Here is an 18,117-nt window from a genome sequence, read left to right on the forward strand (position 1 = left end):
ATAGTGCAGATGTTGAAAGGCAGCAGAACTTCTGACTTTTATAGTTTTGATACTATTTGAGAGTTTTGTTGTATATTTGTAAAATTATTTATCGGTTTTTTCCGCCATTCCTCTCGTTTGAATTTGTTGGGTTGATCCAAAGAATATTAACTTAAGCTTGTGCGGTAAAGATTCTGTTTTGCCTCAAATTAATCATGAATATCCAAAAGTTTAAAGCTATTTAATATTTATATTGTATTAAAAGCATCGGGATTTCGATGAAGCAAAAATTTCTGCTTGCTGAAAACGTAAGAATTCTTCCTTGACTCGATTCAATCTGAAGTAAATAATTGTATCATGTAGTAACCATGGTAAATAGATTAAACTCTCAAGGTGAAAACCATTGTTAAGTATCTCAGGTTGAAATGGTGTAGAATGATGTAGTTCGAGGACACACAATTACAGATACCTTACAGAGCTCCTTGGGTAAACAGATAGTATCTCCTTGGGTAACCAGCAGATAGTATCTCTGATAAACAAATCTGAATTTGTAAAGGTAAGTTAAGGCTACTGCTACTAGGTGTAGTACTAAGTGTAGTAGTAGTAGTAGCATAGTTCTAGTATTAAATATGTACTTTAAATTAACAACTTTAATGTCATAGACAATAGACAATACAAGTATCATTTTTAAAGATTTTTGAAATTCAATCCAGGTTTCAAAGGTTTCACTTATTATCAACACGTCACTTTTACTATTTAAATTCTAATTTTAATGTTAATCGGTTAATTTCCCTCTCAAAAAATTGCACTACTAAATAAACTTATTTCGCAACTACGAATTGTTGAATTGTAACTAAGTGAGACAACAATTTATCTGTTAAAGAACAATCGTTAGGTTATTCAACGTGAAATTTAGTTGCAACATTGTTTGGTTTTAAAACCTCGTAGCACGTGATGAGGTCGGTCTTTTGCGCATTTTTCAACAGATAGCACTATTTATACTCCTCCTTTTAAAACGTAATTATTACGTGCAAGACTCGAACATTTCATAAGATTCGAATTTAATCAAGCCAGTGTTTAATATATCATCATGAACGGATCCACTTATGATCTACGATAGTATTATACAAATTCAGATATGCACAGGACTAGCGTGAGTGATGATCGGTATTCAATCCACAATCCAAATTAGAGGTAGCACGTGGCATGACCACGTGACCGCTTAACATGTCACGTGTTATCTAGCTCTGAACCTCACGCATATATTCGCACTGATCTTCTTTCCGTCCGGACCGTGTTTTAATACACTGGTCTCATCTCACTCTGTTTCTTTGACTCGTTTCGTCCATTTTACACAAATAAGTATTCAACTATTAACTTTAATTATGGACGCTAATTTCTCAGCAGTGCGGTGGTGTCACGTTTTTTAGCCGCTTCCGTCGTTTAGTTTCTAACATCGTACTTGGTCACCACTATTGTTTTTACAGCGGTCACATTTTAAACGGGAATCCACACAAATTATAAAACCACTGTAAACGCGCTTGTTTAAATTGTGGTAAAATACGGTGTTTGTGGGTGTGGGATATGACGCCTCTGACGCCCCTCTCTGAGGCTGATTTCGAGGAGATGCTCAAGATGGGGAGTGAATGCTCCGAGGTAAGCGGTGATATCTAGATATGTTAAAGTTCGGTTAAGTTGTTGTTTAAATTTGCATAAATCATAATATAATATGTGTTATCTATAACGGCTGATAAGCTCGCTTTTACTTCTTCTCCTCTTCACGTTTTTTTTAATTCTGTGCTGTAAAAGCGAATTCTCATGCATGCCGCTTTTTACAGCACTGACCGCAACTACCAATGTAAATCTGACTCTGGGATCACGTGATGTTGACTTGACTCTCGTTAGCCAATAGGAGAGCGGTATCTGGACACGTGACCGACACCGCTTTCTCGCTTTTCTTATCTTGAGGTTTTCAGTAATAGATTTTAGTCTGGCAGTTTCGTGTAAAAACTTGATATTAAATCCTGCGTTTTTATTGGTTGCTGTGAATCTCATCCTGTCTCCTGATTGGCTAGTTGGTGTCACGTGATTTAGTGGGAGATGCTGCATCTACTTCAGGTTTTGTAAATATCAGTACCGGATGTATTCTATCTGTTATTGTTCAACTTACTTGCTAGTTTCAACATGTTAAAGGTAGTATTTACAGAGAGTGTGTTCTTCCGTTCAATTTTAATTCAGCACCTTTGTTCGAATCATCGTTAATTTCAATCACGATTACATTATGTTAGGTGCCCAGAAATTTGTAATGCAAGTTTAAATAGATGTTCATTTCTTAACTCACATAGATTATAACACCGTTATTTCCTCCACCAAATAAGGTTTAACATACAGATTAGATCGTGTAAAAACATTAAACAAAACCCCGATTTACAGCGGCTGTTTCCTTTCTCCAAAACTTCGCGGTAAATCTGGGTTTCACTGTACTTATATTGCTACTTATTACCTTAGTATACCTCTTAACTCATTTCATGAATCACCATGACACTGACCACATGTTAAAATCCTCCGATCTTATTAGCCAGCACAAATCACGTGTTCAAAAACCCAATCCTCATTGGCTGGAAGAAAGGGGCCACGAAAGTTTCCTCCAACATTTATATCATATTAATTTGATATGTCACTCGGTACATCGTGCTTATTCCCCAGCATCTTTTTGCTCCTTGCTAGATGTATTAGTAGCGTGCGTTCCCCGGAAACTTTATACTTCTTACTTATCTCGAAAGTGAAAGTACTTGTACGTGTTTACTTGCACTTGCACGTGTTTGGCAGACTGCGACTGTGTGCATGAAGGAGGAGGTGAATATCTTCAACAATTCAGATACATTCTATCACTAGTTAATGAATAAATTGTATTACCACCTTATTTCTGTTGGTCTGCTGAGATTGAAAACTGAATTTGTAATTCTTCCCCCGATGAATATTGAATAAGATATATTGGTAGTGCTGATGACGTAGCCCTCGGACCGAGGTGCGTGATCTTACACTCGGTTTCAGGTTTCAGATATTTTGGGGCGCTAGATCTCACCCCGTTCTCTGTATCTCATTTTTGAATTGTTCACTTGATTTTTACGAAATATTTATTGTTAGAAGTGGTTTCTGGGTTTAATATAATAAATGTCCGTTTTCAATTTGGCAAACACCTATTTGATAACACACCCCACTTCAAGCAGCAGCTATAATGCAGACAGTACACACTAAAGCTGGTACAATCATGATCCCCACTCAGTTCTCGTACTTATTCGAGGTAGTCTGTCACGTGTCTGTCGCGTGTCTGGTCACGTGTCTGGTCAGGATTTGTCACGTGATTGTTATGTGATTTGAATCGTGATTCATGTACAAGTCTTGGAGGTTGTAGGGCGGAAAACTCTGCTTATATAATATATAATACTGGCATAGTGCTTACATTGCCTGTCATCGAATGTTTTAATGGATCCGACTTCAGATTGATACCCAATAACGTCTAAATAGATGAGGGCATTCTATATCACCTCCATTCTCCTATCAAATTGTCTTTCTGCTTTCATTTTCAACATTTTAGACGCGAATGCTCAGGTCTCTTAACGATAACTTATGTTTGATTACAACTATCATGAATCGGAACAAACATACCATAAAACAATTACCTGTTATCATGACTACTTTGTGGATAATCATTAAATTAAACTGAACACATGATCGTGTTGTCTCTTTACCTTAAATCCCAATACTCATTATCATGTTATGATAACCGTGAACTTACCTGATTAGTTGAATTACATCTTTGTAATTGTAAGTATACTGTAAGTATACCCAAGTATACCATCACACGAGTAATGCTCTAATTCTAATGCAATGAGAATATATGTTTAAAAATTCCCTTAAAATATTCTGTCGTATCTGTCGGTTACCTTGAAAGAGAAAATGTCGATGGAACGTTTATTATCCATTTAAATTGTGCTTGTTGGTGTTCTCTTGTAAATCGTCTTGCTCCGCTATTTAATTTAATAAATTGATTTCTCATTTCTGCATTTAATCTGATTTTATAGATATAGTGCGCATAATTCTTGCATATAATATCTATTTTTGGGACTTATCCTAGGTAGGTTGCTTCAACACTTTGATTTTGTTAGTTATTAAAGATTTCTCACGTTTTGCTTCAATTCCTTTCAAATTAAAGGATGAGGGGACCTTAGAATTTACTTCCAAATATTCGCGTTTAAGTCCTGTGAAAGTGTGTAGAATCAAAAAATACGCCGGACTGTGAAATCGATAATTCGTGCAATATCACGCCGCGCTCCTATTGGCTGATAGCAATTTTGGGCTGTGACGTCAATTATGTGTTAAGACCAACGTGCGCGCGCACCCTTCGCTTGTGTCAGCATTTTCTTCTGTGCTGTTTCAATTACGTCGTGTTACCTTTGGCGTTTGCGAGAGCGGTATCTTTGTTTGCACTGAACTAGTCAAGATCTAAGTTACGAATAATTCTCCTTAATAGTTAAATGTAACTCAGAAAGGCTTTCTTGTAGTTGTAGTAGGTATTTCTATTTATAAATAGCTAAGATAAGTAGCATCCGCTAACTAAACCACAAACTGCTATTTTGTTTTGACTTGTTTGAAACCCGATATGGACACAATTAAAAATCGGCATATTTCTTCATACAAGAATACAGATCTAAAAATCGGTTGAATGTATGATGTAGTAGAAGACATTTTACTAGCTGGCCCTTGGCGCCTCTAGTCCTATCTGAGTGCGCACGTGCGGTTTGACAATGCGGCGTGTACCGGCCTTTAGTTGTACACTCATTTATAATTTACCGTTTTAGTTTGCTGTGACTTGAGTGTAAAGCGTAACGAATGTGGATGTGTTCGTCTGCTATGCTTGGTATAATATTGCTTGGTGTGATAGTTGCAAATCTTGCTTACGTTATAAGTAGTGTCACATAGTGAGTTAGAACTTAAAAGCTTGGTGCTTGTTGCTTGTCCAACTGGAATGAAGACATGCATTTCATACCTACCCGATCCATTTTTATTAGGACCGTGTTGTGTTGATATGACATATTGATATATCAACTGTGGTACGATACAGGGAGTTGCTAGGTGTTACGTTGGGAGCTATAAATATACATAATTTACATGCCTTTCTGTGTGACTTCAATCTTATTTCAGGTGTATCTCGGCTCATGGTTATCGTAGGGTGATAATTCTTTTTTCAACCGGTCATAAAAAGTCTCCTCTCCATTGGTTATAGGCTCGTTAGTATCGTAAATTGTTCATGTATTCTTAATTATTAATTTAGTCGGCCCGCACGCTCATTTTACCTGTATTTCTATATGCGCGGATCAGAGCAACTCACATAATTGACGTCACAGGTTCAAATTGTTTTGGCTGGATATCTCGGCGCGCGAATGAAATACAACTTTGCGGATTTCACTAAAGTGGTTTATACGATTAATGTAATAAAAGGATTTGCACGAGAAAAAAACTTTTTCTAAGGTCCCCTCATCCTTTAAGGTTTTTTTAGTTTAAATTACGCATTACTCCAATACTGAGTCATAAAGTCGGTAGTTTTAACTTTCATGGATTCTTCTAAACTTGCTATCTGTTGATCATTGAAGGTTTTAAAAGTCTTCATGCTAATGATTAATTAATCAACTAGTATCCTATGTACTTTTCTGTCTTATAAAAAGCATTTCATCCGAAATTTTAACACTCTAATTACACCTTGGGTTAAAGCAAGTGGGGGAGGTAAATATAATTTTTCTAATTTTAACATAATATGTGATAGAACTGCTGCACTGGAGACTAGCTAAGTAACTAACCCTCTGGCCTAAACTATCTAACAGTAGCAGGTTCCCATACTTGTTTGATCTCCCAGGCGCCCCCGATGCCGGATTATCCACGGAAGACCCGCAAGGGTCCGGTGGCAAAGATCAGGATGACAACTAAAACTAAATTAAAGGGAGATCTGCTGTGCGCTGAGGATCAGGGGTTGAGGAGTAGGATAGATCCTGCCAAGTATCTCGGTGAGTTAGTTAAATAATTAGTAATTAGTTTAAATAATTAGTTAAATAATTATTTAAAACAGTTGGGCAACAGTATGTTAAATAATGAAGAATAATAAGTTGTGTAGTGTACTGTAAACATAGTACTATACTTGCAGAGTAGGATATACCTTGCTAAACATTTTGAAGAATGGGCAAGAATGATTGGTTGAGGGAGGGTGATATCAATTAGTTAATTATATAATTATCCTGGTAACCCTCAAAGGGGCGCGGTCAGAAGTGTTATGTTACGATTATAATTTTAACGCACTATTTTGGGTGTATATATTCGTGCTTACCAAGTTTCCAAAATCCAATGACGGTTTATTTCTCAGCATAGTTTTAATCAAGTTCAAGAACCACTGCAATCACTAATTAGTAAATTAACCAATTAGCTAATGATTAACTTCCCAGCACTGTTGCTAGGTTCCAACGTCAGTATCACTGATTCCCTGACTTCCTCGCTCCGACTTAACTCCTCCAACAAACCAAGTGATGCTCTCTTGCAGGAGCTCACTGTCTCTCAGAATCAGGTCATAATTAGTTGCTAATTAATCATTACCAATAATGAGTTGCTAATTACCACTCTCAATTCATATTTCGCTTGATTATCACCATAGAATCACCATTTAGAATCACCATTTCCCTCCTCACAGTTGTTAATCACCCGCTAATTAAAACTTAATCGACTGCTAATAACATTTTGTCTTCAGTTCCCGTCTAGTCCTGAACAGGTGAATTCTCCAAGACAGGCTAAGAACAGAGCGTTAGGAACGCGACGCAGCGCAACCGCTCCCCTTATTTCAGCAAATGGCAGGTAAATCCTTTTTCAAGGTCCAAGAATTTAGGGAATTCAAAAAGTACGGGTTTTATTGAGTTTAGCGTGTGTTTTCAGAAATTGTGGAACCATTGTGAGTAAAAATAGCGCATGATCTGATTTCCTGCATAATTATTATTCGATATTAACAAGGCTTGTGCACCCACGTAACTCAGCTCATTGAGAAATTTTAAAATTTAAAATCCGGCAATTGTTTTAATTAATACACCAACTGAATAGCCCCAAACCGTCTGAGTCAGTCCCAGGAAGATAAACCCACTTTCGCTAAAACACCTGCACCCTACCTACGAGCTGCCTCTGATTTACATGATTAATTATCTGGCATAAAAGCTTACAATTTTTAGGACTGCCCTTATTATTTTCCATATAACTAATTAATCGATCAGTTAATTAACTATTTAATTAACCAATTAGTTAATTAACTAATTAATCAATTAGTTAACTAATTAACTGTACATTCAGAAGAGTAGTATTGTCACGAGACTCTAGCAGCAGACCTAACAGTACAGGATCCGGCTTACTTCCTACCATATCCTCTCAATCTAAGGTTAGTATAGTAGTAGTAGTAGTAGTAGTAGTAATAGTGTTAATATTATCATTGAACATACGGTACTTCAAAAAAATCATTATTTTACTCTCTGAAAAAATGCAAGTATCGAAAAGGATAATATATTTAAGATTTTGAAAAAGATAATACATTTAGGATTGTGACATATTTCCGTCACCATGTAACTGTAACAAGACTTGTAACTGTAACTACTTCAGAAGAAGTTACACAGTTACGAGATAAACGGAGAGTTTGACGCAGACGCTACTATTGTAGACGCAGATGCTGTTTTAGATCAAGGTTTACACTAATTATCACTAATTATCACTAATTACCAGTATTAACTAGCTCAGAACACAGCTCAATAAACAGATCAGTAGCATACAGGGCGATCCACAAGTCACCCCCCCCCCCCCCCCCCCCCCCACGTTGTGTGGGCTGTATACAAAGGAGGTCTCCCAAGAGATTTAACATAATTTACTATGTCAAATTGGTAGTGTTGACCTCTTCATCTGTTACTTTTGATTGGATTAATATAGTTTGTCAACCAAAAACGCTATAATGCCCCGTTTTGGTTTCGATAGCTTAAACTGTAAGTTACAGCACTAAAATGGTAGAATACTTTTCTGGGTCACCGCGATCGTTTTGAAAAACTGTAAAAATCGATTCTTAAATCTTAAACGACTTTTTTATCCCGAAAATGCGAGAAAACTTATATAATAATATTGATATTTGTGGTTCAGGTTCAGAACTAGTGTTAAAAGACCTGGATCAGAGCTACACAAGTTACCCTCGTCCAGTTACACCGCCTGTACCTAGCGCAGATGTCTTATCTAGGAGACAACTCAAACTCATAGGTTAATAGTTTACTTACCAATCAGTGATCAATCAACTAACCAAATAGAAAGGAACTCAGGCAAGCTTTTCACGGCTGTCGTCCAGAACCCTTGTAACCTTTCACTCGACAATTCTTTTGAGAACTGGTATTAATTATGTTTTACTAATTATATTTTCACTAAATTATACTAAATTATTTAGTGTGGTTGATGTTTATTATTTTAGGGACCAACACAGACACTACAAGTACTATAAGTAATAACACTGCAAGCGTGGACAAAGTGCTATCTCAACTTATCATGTAAGTGTTACACTTACTGTTACACTTACTGTTACATTGTTACAGTGTTGCACTTTTTACAGTGTTATACTTGTTGCCTGTTAGAATTACAGTTGGGCACTTTGAATTCAAAATTTAAGTTCGTTAAGTACTCGCGGTTTTACAGAGACGACAGCTATGAGATATATACGTCATTTTCGTTAAGCTTGGAACCAATAAGGGTGTACGAAGTATGTAGTAAAAAATAAAGTATGTAGTCAAACAATAATCTTAATGTAAATACAACGGTATCTAATGGAAAGTTAACTGCAACAAGTTAATTAGTTGCTGTTTGCGACTTATCTCAATTTAACTGCAGTAAACAAGTTAACAAGTTTGCGACTTATCTCAACGTATCTCAGATCAGAAGAGGCACCCCCTGGATCTGGGGAACAGAAAATAACCCCCTCCGACCTATTCGACATGGTCGGTACTGTGGGGGAACGAATGCTTGTGAACCGAGCAAGACTGCTCCTCCTGCAACATTGTTCTGATTACGCTAATGGTAGGTCGGGAGGTTGTCCGGCAAATATTGAGCTTTTCGTTTCACGTCATTGATTTCAGTTCTTACTTAGATTATCTGTTTAATCATTATAATCCAGTAACCAGTTTTTATTGTTCACTTTCGCAGATGGTAACAACATGCTGAACCACCCCAAACCACCCACTGCGCCGTGTGGAATGGCCAGACCTTCGCCTTTACCTTCTATGCTTACTATCGATAGCAGGTTTGAAATTATTGCCCCTTTTCACAGATAAAGTGAAGCACTGTTTGGCTCAGTGAAAGCGATTGTCCGTTACTAGCAATTCGTACATCGCGCAGAAGATCTTCATTATCATCCATCCAGAATTCTCTTTGATGGCAGAGATGTGACATTCTAAACGCATGTTTGTTGAAAATCAAAACGGTCTACCGTAACGATATTTTGACAGAATTCATGAGTTCTTTTTCAGCACCCAAAGCGCGCGCCGCGGCAAAACGCGCGTCTTTAAATTTCACATGCTAGAATCTTCTTCTAACATCCATGGCAAGCTGACATGACGAAATAAAATCACATCAGCGCATGTTTCCAAATCATTGCATCACAAACTTTATGTTTGCTTGCTTCTCAGGACGACAGTTACTGAGCGAGCGACCACTGCACCGCCTATAAGAACTTCTGGTCGGAAACAGATAATCAGATCATCAAAACTGAGGAGCTCATCTGGCTGTGCAACATGGTCCGTACCCTGCAAAAGTGAGAGCAGGTCCAGGGGTGCTAAACTCAGAGAACCCTTCACTGTACAGTCTATCAGTCTTGCAAATCACAGGTTTATGACATGGGCAGCATCCATCCTCTTCAAGCGAGTTTCCCAATTATAAGTTAGATTTTAGATATGGATCAAATATCACTGACGATAAATCATCGTTACTCTTTCTCCCCATATCTTTTTCTTGTAAAAATTTAATTCTTCACCTTCAATCATCGATCGTAATTCTTATTATTATTATGCCTGGCCTACGGTAAAGAAATGATTCTATTAGAATTAAAATTGTTGACACAATCTACCAATGTTTAGTTACTGACATCAGCAGTTTGTAGAGATTAGTACTTAGTACATGTATCTATGGTGCTCACTTTTTGTCTCTGCTCAGTCTTGTTCTAGGTTTCTAATTTCTCCTCCCTCAGAGCAGAGTACCCTGCCCCGCCTCCAACGGAGTCCTCTGGAAGCACACTCATCAGTCAGAGAAGTGCTAGCTTAAAGTCGGAGCCTGAGCTTCCTTTCGCTGAACTCCAAACAACACCATACTTTGAGAGATGTGCTAATTACAGGTACAATCAGGGGTCTGCTCACTCCCCAGTCTCCCCTTAACTAAAGTTACAATAAACTGCCGATATTTCCCTTTTATCATTCTATTCTGACATCCATTGTTTGATTTAAAACGTTTTGTCTGAAAACTCTTCGCTGGCTTGTCAAAGAACTAAATGTCTGATATTCCCAGGGATCCACTGAAGGATGCTCGGGGCTACACTCCCCTGGCTGAGGAAGGGTCCCTCTCAGAAACACCTCTCCTTCAACCGACCTTCTCCTCCCTCTCCTCCTTCCTCCCATCTACTCCCGACCTTGTCAAGTGATCTTGGAAACGCTACACTGGACACCAGTTTTAGGAGATTTTGAGATATCCCGCTCAGTTTGTTCCGTACTATGATGGCTGACTCGAGAATTGTGCACTGATGCACTAAATGGTGCTTAAAGTTAACCCATTAGTACAAAGGAAAGTTGTCAGTGGACTAATTTGGAATACTTACTAGCCGATTGTTTGATACCGGTATTACCTGTTTTAAGGAACAGTCATGCGGGTCAGTTCAAGGCAAACAAATAGAGTTTAAGTACGGAGTGTTTCCTTACGGAGTGCGGGAGTGTTTTCTATCCCAAAAAGGAGATTCGGGAGATTCAGATTATGCCTAGCTTTTAAGTCCCTCTGAAATGGTTTCAACAATTCGAGAAGAGTTTCTGTAGAAGTAATTTCATTTATATTTCTTATATTTTCCTGTAATTTACATGATCTCGTGTGAAATGCAAGGATGGGATTTCGTATCCAATAATTAACTTTTAAATAATCGATTTTTTATTGCGTATGCTGCAGGGCTAATGATTAATCCTCAAATAAAATTACAAATTCTAATCAGATTAAAGAAAAGAGGGCTGAGCGATGCCCCATATATGGGCCCGATTAGGATAACTTTACATGTAAAGATAGTATCATTGGAAATTTATGGCCTGGGAAATCGAGCGCACACATAATATGGGCACATGGTTTTTGGATCATAACTCCACTATCTTTTGTCAATGCTGTTAAGTACGTAGCGTTTCAAGCAAATGTATTTGTCGCCGAAAATTCGCGTATTCCGATTTCCACTGGATTAGGAACGATTTTATTTTTACCGCTCAGGAAATTCAACGAATTCAAAATGCGCGGCGTTAATTTTGTAGGTTTACAACTTACCAGGACGCGCGCCGAGTTCGACTCGTCGTTGACCTATGTTAATGATCTGGCCCGGCGCGCGCTACTTCGTAGCACTTGCCATCGGGCCAGACAACATTTCGAGAAGAAAGCGGCGCGCGCTACTTCGAAGAAATTTAGACGAATTTAACATCCGTCAAGACTCGTCGACGGTCCTGTATATATGGAACAGATATTTTACGAGTATCACCCGTTAACGTTAATTTCGGACAAATTTTATACGTATTCCGGACAAAATTTGATTTGTTTCGGGCTTAGAGATTGGAAACTCCACTTATTCATACGTATTTCTCTTGACCATTGTTAATGATATGGCCCGGCGCGCGCTACTTCTTAGCACTTGCCATCGGGCCAATTTCGAGAAGAAAGCGGCGCGCGCTACTTCGAAGAAATTTAGACGAGTAACATCCGTCAAGTATTTCTCTCAAACATTGACAATTGAATTTGGAGGACTTCGACGCGCCGCGCGAACTAGCATTCTTGCTTCGTCGTCGATCGTTGCTTCGTCGTCGATCGTTGCTCTGCTTCGCAGAGCATTGTAGGTTTACAACCTACCAGGACGCGCGCCGAGTTGGACTCGTCGACGGTGATCCTGTATATGGAACGGTCCTGTATATGGAACGGTCCCAATATATGGAACATATATTTTACGAGTATCACCCGTTAACGCAGAGCAACGATCTCGACGGATTGACATCGTCAATCAATTGAACTAGTTACTGGGCCGCGCTCAGCCTGTCATTCCGCCGAATCTGTTAATGAACATGATAGCCTGAGGTCCCCAGGCCAGGTAATGAACTAGAAGCTACGTCCAGGATTACCTGGGGACCCCAAGTTGTTATGTTCATTTGGCGGAATGACAGGCTGAGCGCCGCCCAGTATATAACGTCCAGGAGTGAAGGTTGCTCGATACTTTGGTAGAGTCATCGTGACTTTATATGTGGCCCAAGCAAATGAACTTGTTCTATCTCAATCACAGATATGTCTATTGGGCAAAAGAAAGGCAAAGGTCGAAAATATTGCTGAAGGTGGGATCAAAATGGACAAGGTTCAGAAACAATTGGAAAGTTACGCAGCGGCTCATCCTGACGTGAGGGTTGATATTGTAGGTTTATAACCTACCAGGACTCGCGCCTGGTTGCGAGAAGAATTATTTAATGCGCGGCGCGACCCAGTAATGCATTGCGCTACAAAGTTGGACTCGTCGCGTCGACGGTCTTGTTAATTTTGGAACAAATATTTTACGAGTACAGAGTATCACCCAATAAGGTTGATAAAATTATCCGGAGTATAGGCACAAATGATATACGTACAACGTAGAGTTAATCTAATACAATAAATAATTTGTGGGCACCTGTTTTTGTTGACCATTGTTAATGATCTGGCCCGGCGCGCGCTACTTCGTAGCACTTGCCATCGGGCCATTTCGAGAAGAAAGCGGCGCGCGCTACTTCGAAGAAATTTAGACGAGTAACATCCGTCAACTGTTTTTGTTTAATTGAAAATGTTAATTCATCGCAGCTCGGCAAGGCACAGTAGCGCATTTCGCCGATCGTTGCGATTATAAGCATAATTGTGTGTGCGGCGCGGCACGCCGGCACAGTAACGCATCGCGCTACAAGTTTTTGTTTTCTCGCTACCCCTTTTTTACCAAATCAGACATAAGTAAAATGAGACGAAAGCAGTTTAAGAAAAGGCGAAAAATACTGATATGTACCAATTAGTAGTTAGTAACTTACCGGCGGAATGACAGGCTGAGCGCCGCCGCGGCGCTCAGCCTGTCAGAAAGACAAAAACTCTGAATCACTTTATGATCGCACTAAAAGTTTGCTACATGTTACTAATTACTGGGCGGCGCCCTTCTCACTACCCGATTTCAAATCAAATAAAAACTAAGAAGACAAAAAATAGGCAAAAACTTAGTTGGATTTTGATATGATTAACATATGCGTTGTTAATATTATATATTACAAGAAATAACAGAGAAATAATGATGTTGAAAAAACATGAGTACAATGACAAAGTTTTCAATGAGGAAAATGCCACCTTCACGCCACTGGGTGTTCAGTACTACAGGAGGAAGGGCATTTGAGGCTTCATAATTCTTACTTTGCTCTAACCAGAGCCCTCTCGCTTGCAGTAGCGCGCGACCGCCGTCGCGGCAAAAGAATCTACTTGTGAAACAAGCGCGTCACGCAGTACGCGTAGGCACATGGCTATGTGAAATTCTTACTGGGCCGCGCTCAGCCTGTCATTCCGCCTAATATCTATGTTTATGAACATGATAGCCTGAGGTCCCCAGGTAACATACTTCCTGAAAAGGTGATGTCATTTGTCAGACACAGATTGCGCTTCGATTTACTCAGAAATTGTATAATTTTAATTAGTATAGGGGTTACAGAGGTGCCAGAACTCCATCAAGAAAACAACAAATTTTTCAAGAAAACAACAAATTTTTATTTAAATCAATTATAGCAACAATTTGAAAAACTTTAAAGTTCTTCTATTACTAAGGAATAAACTACGGATATGGTGACTTGGGCTATTGAGTTGTTAGGTAGATTAAGATTAGTAAACATGCGCTTGCATTGTATTTATAAAAACTAGAAATTAGGCTTCAAATTAAAATGGAGATAAGGCTCTTGGATCTCCAACCACTATGTACAATAGCCACGAGAGACAGAAAAAGAATTTATACAATAAAAGGATTGTAGAAGTGGAACATGGGACGTTTACACCGATAGTCCTATCAACCACTGGGGGTATGGGAAGGGAAGCTAATAAGTTCTTCAAGAAATTAGCGGATAAACTTTCTAGGAAATCAGGCCAACGATATAGTGAGGCAATGACATTTATTAGGAAGAGAGTAAGATTTGACCTTTTGAGAACAACAGTCATAGCTCTTAGAGGAGAGAGAGGGTTAAAAAGTAGTAGTGCAGTAAAAATAGCAGAATTAGATATAAATTTGGAGCCAGTTCTTTAAACTTGCTTACTTATACTACTTAAAGGGTGTTTATTTAGTTTTCTATTGAATTTCTATTGACTTTTTATATAGGGTAATTGTTATATTATGTGTATATTGTTTGAATAATCTATTTCTTAAAAATTAAAATGGAGAAGCAGGCTGATCTTGGAGAGAGCAGACCGTAAAGTTTATGCACCCACCAGGGCTACCTACCTACCCCAGTTGTTCTTTTTGGTTTATCAGCTTGTATTGTTATATTTATGGACCCCAAGTCACCACACTATAAAGAAGTATGTAATAAATCCATCCACTGCAATAAGTAATTTGGACCTCAATCTGATCATCACTCCTAGATCCTAAAAGGTCTGGGAGTGTTTGATGGGCAAGGGCCTGAACGGCATGTTGTTGTGATGTAAATTTATGGACATTATTTTTTTAGTTGACCATTTTATAAGTCACAAAGGGCTTTATTTTCTGCCCTGGTTTTTGAAATTTACACCTTTTTTATTTATAAATTTAATGACATTTGAAGTTTACTTTTAAGTGTCTAATGTAACCCCCCAGTTCCATGGCCGGATATTATGCCAAATTATTAGACGGAGATCGTCTACTGATGTTTCTCCGGATATTTCTCCGGTTTGCAGTTCCACGACTGGAGACCATCTACGGTAATTTTGTTGATTCTGTATGATTCTGTATGAATTAATCTCCGAGAAATTCCCGGAGAGTTATCTCCGTCTAATACAGTAGACGGAGAATCATCTCCGGAGATGATCTACGGGAAATGGATCTCCGTCTAATAATTTGGCATTATCTCCGGCCATGGAACTGGGGGGTTATAGTTAGACAATTACGGGTATATGGCCCCCAGAATATAGGTCGTTTTTTGAGCACTTAGAAACAGGTGTTAAAACTACTTCTAAGCATGTTTAGGGCTGTAAATATGTACATAATAACCCTTTAAATGTTTCTTGGGTAGTTGAAAATAATTATTAGGTTTTTAAGTGTAATTTTTTTTCACCTGTAAAAATACCATTTTTTAACAGGGCCCCCAGAATATAGGTCCAAACATCTGTTCCTAAGTTGTTCTAAAATTGTCACAGACAGTTATATGCAGTCAGAATATGTTGCTGAGACTGTATTGATGATGCCAATGGCTCCAGATACTAAATTGAAATGGTTTAGAGTATACTTAATAGCAAAAAATCAAAAACTACGGCCCCCAGAATATAGGTATGCAAAAATCGTCCTCAAATACTCCACCTTCATACATTTTGATGATGCCATCTCTTCAGCATATGTTCTTTAACTGTTTCTTATCACTACCCCACATTCCTTAATGCTCAGGGTGACAGAGAAAATGCAGAATCTTGGTCGCTATTTAAAAAAAAAAACCTATATTCTGGGGGCCATATACCCGTAATGAGTAAAATCTTTAATTTTACTTGTTAAAAAGCTTTCATGCACTCATTTAGTAGGGATCTAGTAACTAAATACTTAAATAAGATTGAAGGAGTGTCCCTAGATATGATTGAGGGGGGCTGTTTTTATCTGTATCAATACAATGTGCACCTCAATGACTGTAAATCAGACATTTTTGGCCGCCAAATTTTTTTAAAGGCCTAACTCAAAATTCTGTCCCAAAACTTAAGGTCATGAGACAATTCTACGTTGATTCTGAAAATTTCATGTGAAAATATTGAAACCCTATTGAGTTCTATTGTTTTGAGCGAAGTCAGTTTGAGATATGGGCGATTTTGTTCATTTTTTGCGATTATTTGAACACAGAATCCACAGTTAGGTAGATATTGAGCTGATAATCATAGAGAATGTGTAATATATGCTTACCTTCCATATAAAGTTGGTTTCATTCAAAAATATTGATATTTGACCAATTTATGGACCAAAATCGATCAAATTTGGTGCGTATGCCCAAATATGGGCATATGGTTTTTGTTTTTATCCCATAACTCGGCCAATTTTTATCCAATTTTGATAAAACTTGATATGTGGGTTCAGGAGACTAGTAGCTACAAGTAGAGCATCCCAAAGCATGGTTTTGGGCATGTTCAGGGTTTTTGACCAACCTATATTCTGGGGGTCGTATAGACCTATATTCTGGGGGCCCGTAAAATTGTGGTGGCCATAACTTTTTTCCAAATTGTCAGTTTGCAGATGTCTCGATGAAAAGATAGCTTAAAATAATACTTATACTCATACCAGTAGTCTTAATGGCATGTGTTGGACAGATTTTTGTCATGACAATTTTTCACCATATTTACCCCTCTAGAAAATGACAACATCGTTTAAATCTTTCGCTGTCATGACCAAATATACCAAAATACCTCATGTAGGTCCACAATTTTTATCCAGAAACATAAGTTACATGTTTTACTCCAACCTAGCAGTAACAGATCCCATTAGTATCGCTTATCTTGGTTAGAACTGTATCCACTAACATGACCTATATTTTGGGGGCCACCTATATTCTGGGGGCCATATACCCGTACCATTGCTGAATTTATTTGTGTATATTCTTCGATATAATATTTAATAATGATGTTCACAAAGATAAACCCTTTTTATAGAAACATTTGAAAATCACCCTTGGCCTTGTGGCTCCAAGTTCAAATCTAGACTCGACTATCTATATTAACAAAGTTCCTTCTCGCACCTCTGTCTCCCCGGAGAGAAATCACTGTTGTTCTTAGGATTTCGAAATGAAGGCGCTTTCTTATATATCCCACAGCATCTGAATATCTTTACCACTTCAAGAACCCTTGTGTTGTAACACCGTTTTTTCTCATTGTTATCATAAAAATGAAATAAGATGTGTCAGACCATCAATTATTTTATCATTATTCGTTCTCCAAACTCAGCTCATCACAATTTTAATTATCAATATTAAATTTCTCTAAAGTTTATCCTATTATAAGGCCATGACAAAGGATGATCCCCTGTCGGTGCGCGTTGCCTTGCGTATCAGACCCATGCTGTCTCATGAAACATCCATTGCTTGCCAGCCATGTATATCAGTGGTGAGTTATTGATGGTTGCATTTATTTTATAACTAAACTTCCACTCAAGGTTTCCCAATTAGACTATTAATATATTGTTATATTTATATATAATTATGATAAATTATTTGTTGATCTGTTATATTGTAACTGTTTGCAGGTACCAGGGGAGCCACAAGTTGTAGCAGGAGGAAAAGAGTTCACATACGACTACGTGTTTGACAGCGAAACTGGGCAGTCACCTATCTTTGATAACTGTGTGACTCCACTCCTTGACAAGTTCTTTGCAGGGTATAACTGTACTATTCTGGCATATGGGCAAACAGGTGCAGGTGAGCTGAAGAATTGAACTGGGTTGCTGCCCTATAAGCAATCTCGAACTGATCAGACGGTTGATTGAGTGAAGAGATCACTGATTAAGTGTCAGGATTATTAGTCTATTAAAAATAGGTTTTTATGCTCCTTTTCAAAGTGTTTATGGCCTAATATTTGCATGCCATATGGTCTAGTTCGTGCACATGTTTGTCA

The 18,117-nt window shown here is 38.2% G+C and overlaps 3 protein-coding genes across 8 annotated transcripts in view; 2 read left to right on the top strand and 1 right to left on the bottom strand.

Moving 5' to 3' along the window:
• LOC134824943 (chromosome-associated kinesin KIF4A-like) overlaps positions 1 to 18,117 on the top strand; it is a 92,297-nt gene that overhangs the window by 60,579 nt on the left and 13,601 nt on the right. The window contains exons 2-3 of the mRNA XM_063836960.1: positions 17,509 to 17,610; positions 17,750 to 17,921. Coding sequence (XP_063693030.1) covers positions 17,512 to 17,610; positions 17,750 to 17,921 — 271 coding nt within the window. The 5' untranslated portion in view covers positions 17,509 to 17,511. The remainder of the gene's footprint in view (positions 1 to 17,508; positions 17,611 to 17,749; positions 17,922 to 18,117) is intronic.
• The window catches only part of LOC134824953 (uncharacterized), a 79,500-nt gene that overhangs the window by 44,407 nt on the left and 16,976 nt on the right, over positions 1 to 18,117 (bottom strand). The gene's annotated exons all lie outside the window — the stretch shown is intronic.
• On the top strand, positions 389 to 11,203 carry LOC134824950 (uncharacterized). Of its 6 annotated transcripts, none has more exons than XM_063836971.1 (14): positions 405 to 535; positions 1,467 to 1,635; positions 5,894 to 6,041; positions 6,474 to 6,592; positions 6,773 to 6,876; positions 7,360 to 7,444; positions 7,663 to 7,744; positions 8,188 to 8,301; positions 8,507 to 8,582; positions 8,963 to 9,105; positions 9,232 to 9,328; positions 9,714 to 9,911; positions 10,271 to 10,414; positions 10,585 to 11,203. In XM_063836971.1, exons 2-14 carry the CDS (start codon positions 1,564 to 1,566, stop codon positions 10,715 to 10,717), a joined length of 1,515 nt encoding a protein of 504 aa, XP_063693041.1. In that variant the 5' UTR covers positions 405 to 535; positions 1,467 to 1,563; the 3' UTR covers positions 10,718 to 11,203. The 6 variants fall into 6 exon arrangements, with proteins under 6 accessions (XP_063693045.1, XP_063693047.1, XP_063693041.1 ...); XM_063836973.1 differs by lacking the exons at positions 405 to 535; positions 1,467 to 1,635 and adding exons at positions 1,877 to 2,097; positions 3,210 to 3,283 and having other exon boundaries at positions 6,486 to 6,592; XM_063836975.1 differs by lacking the exon at positions 1,467 to 1,635 and having other exon boundaries at positions 389 to 535.

Source organism: Bolinopsis microptera, chromosome 13 (genome assembly GCF_026151205.1).
Source record: "Bolinopsis microptera isolate Bmic1 chromosome 13, MBARI_Bmic_1.0, whole genome shotgun sequence".
Classification (NCBI taxonomy): domain Eukaryota; kingdom Metazoa; phylum Ctenophora; class Tentaculata; order Lobata; family Bolinopsidae; genus Bolinopsis; species Bolinopsis microptera.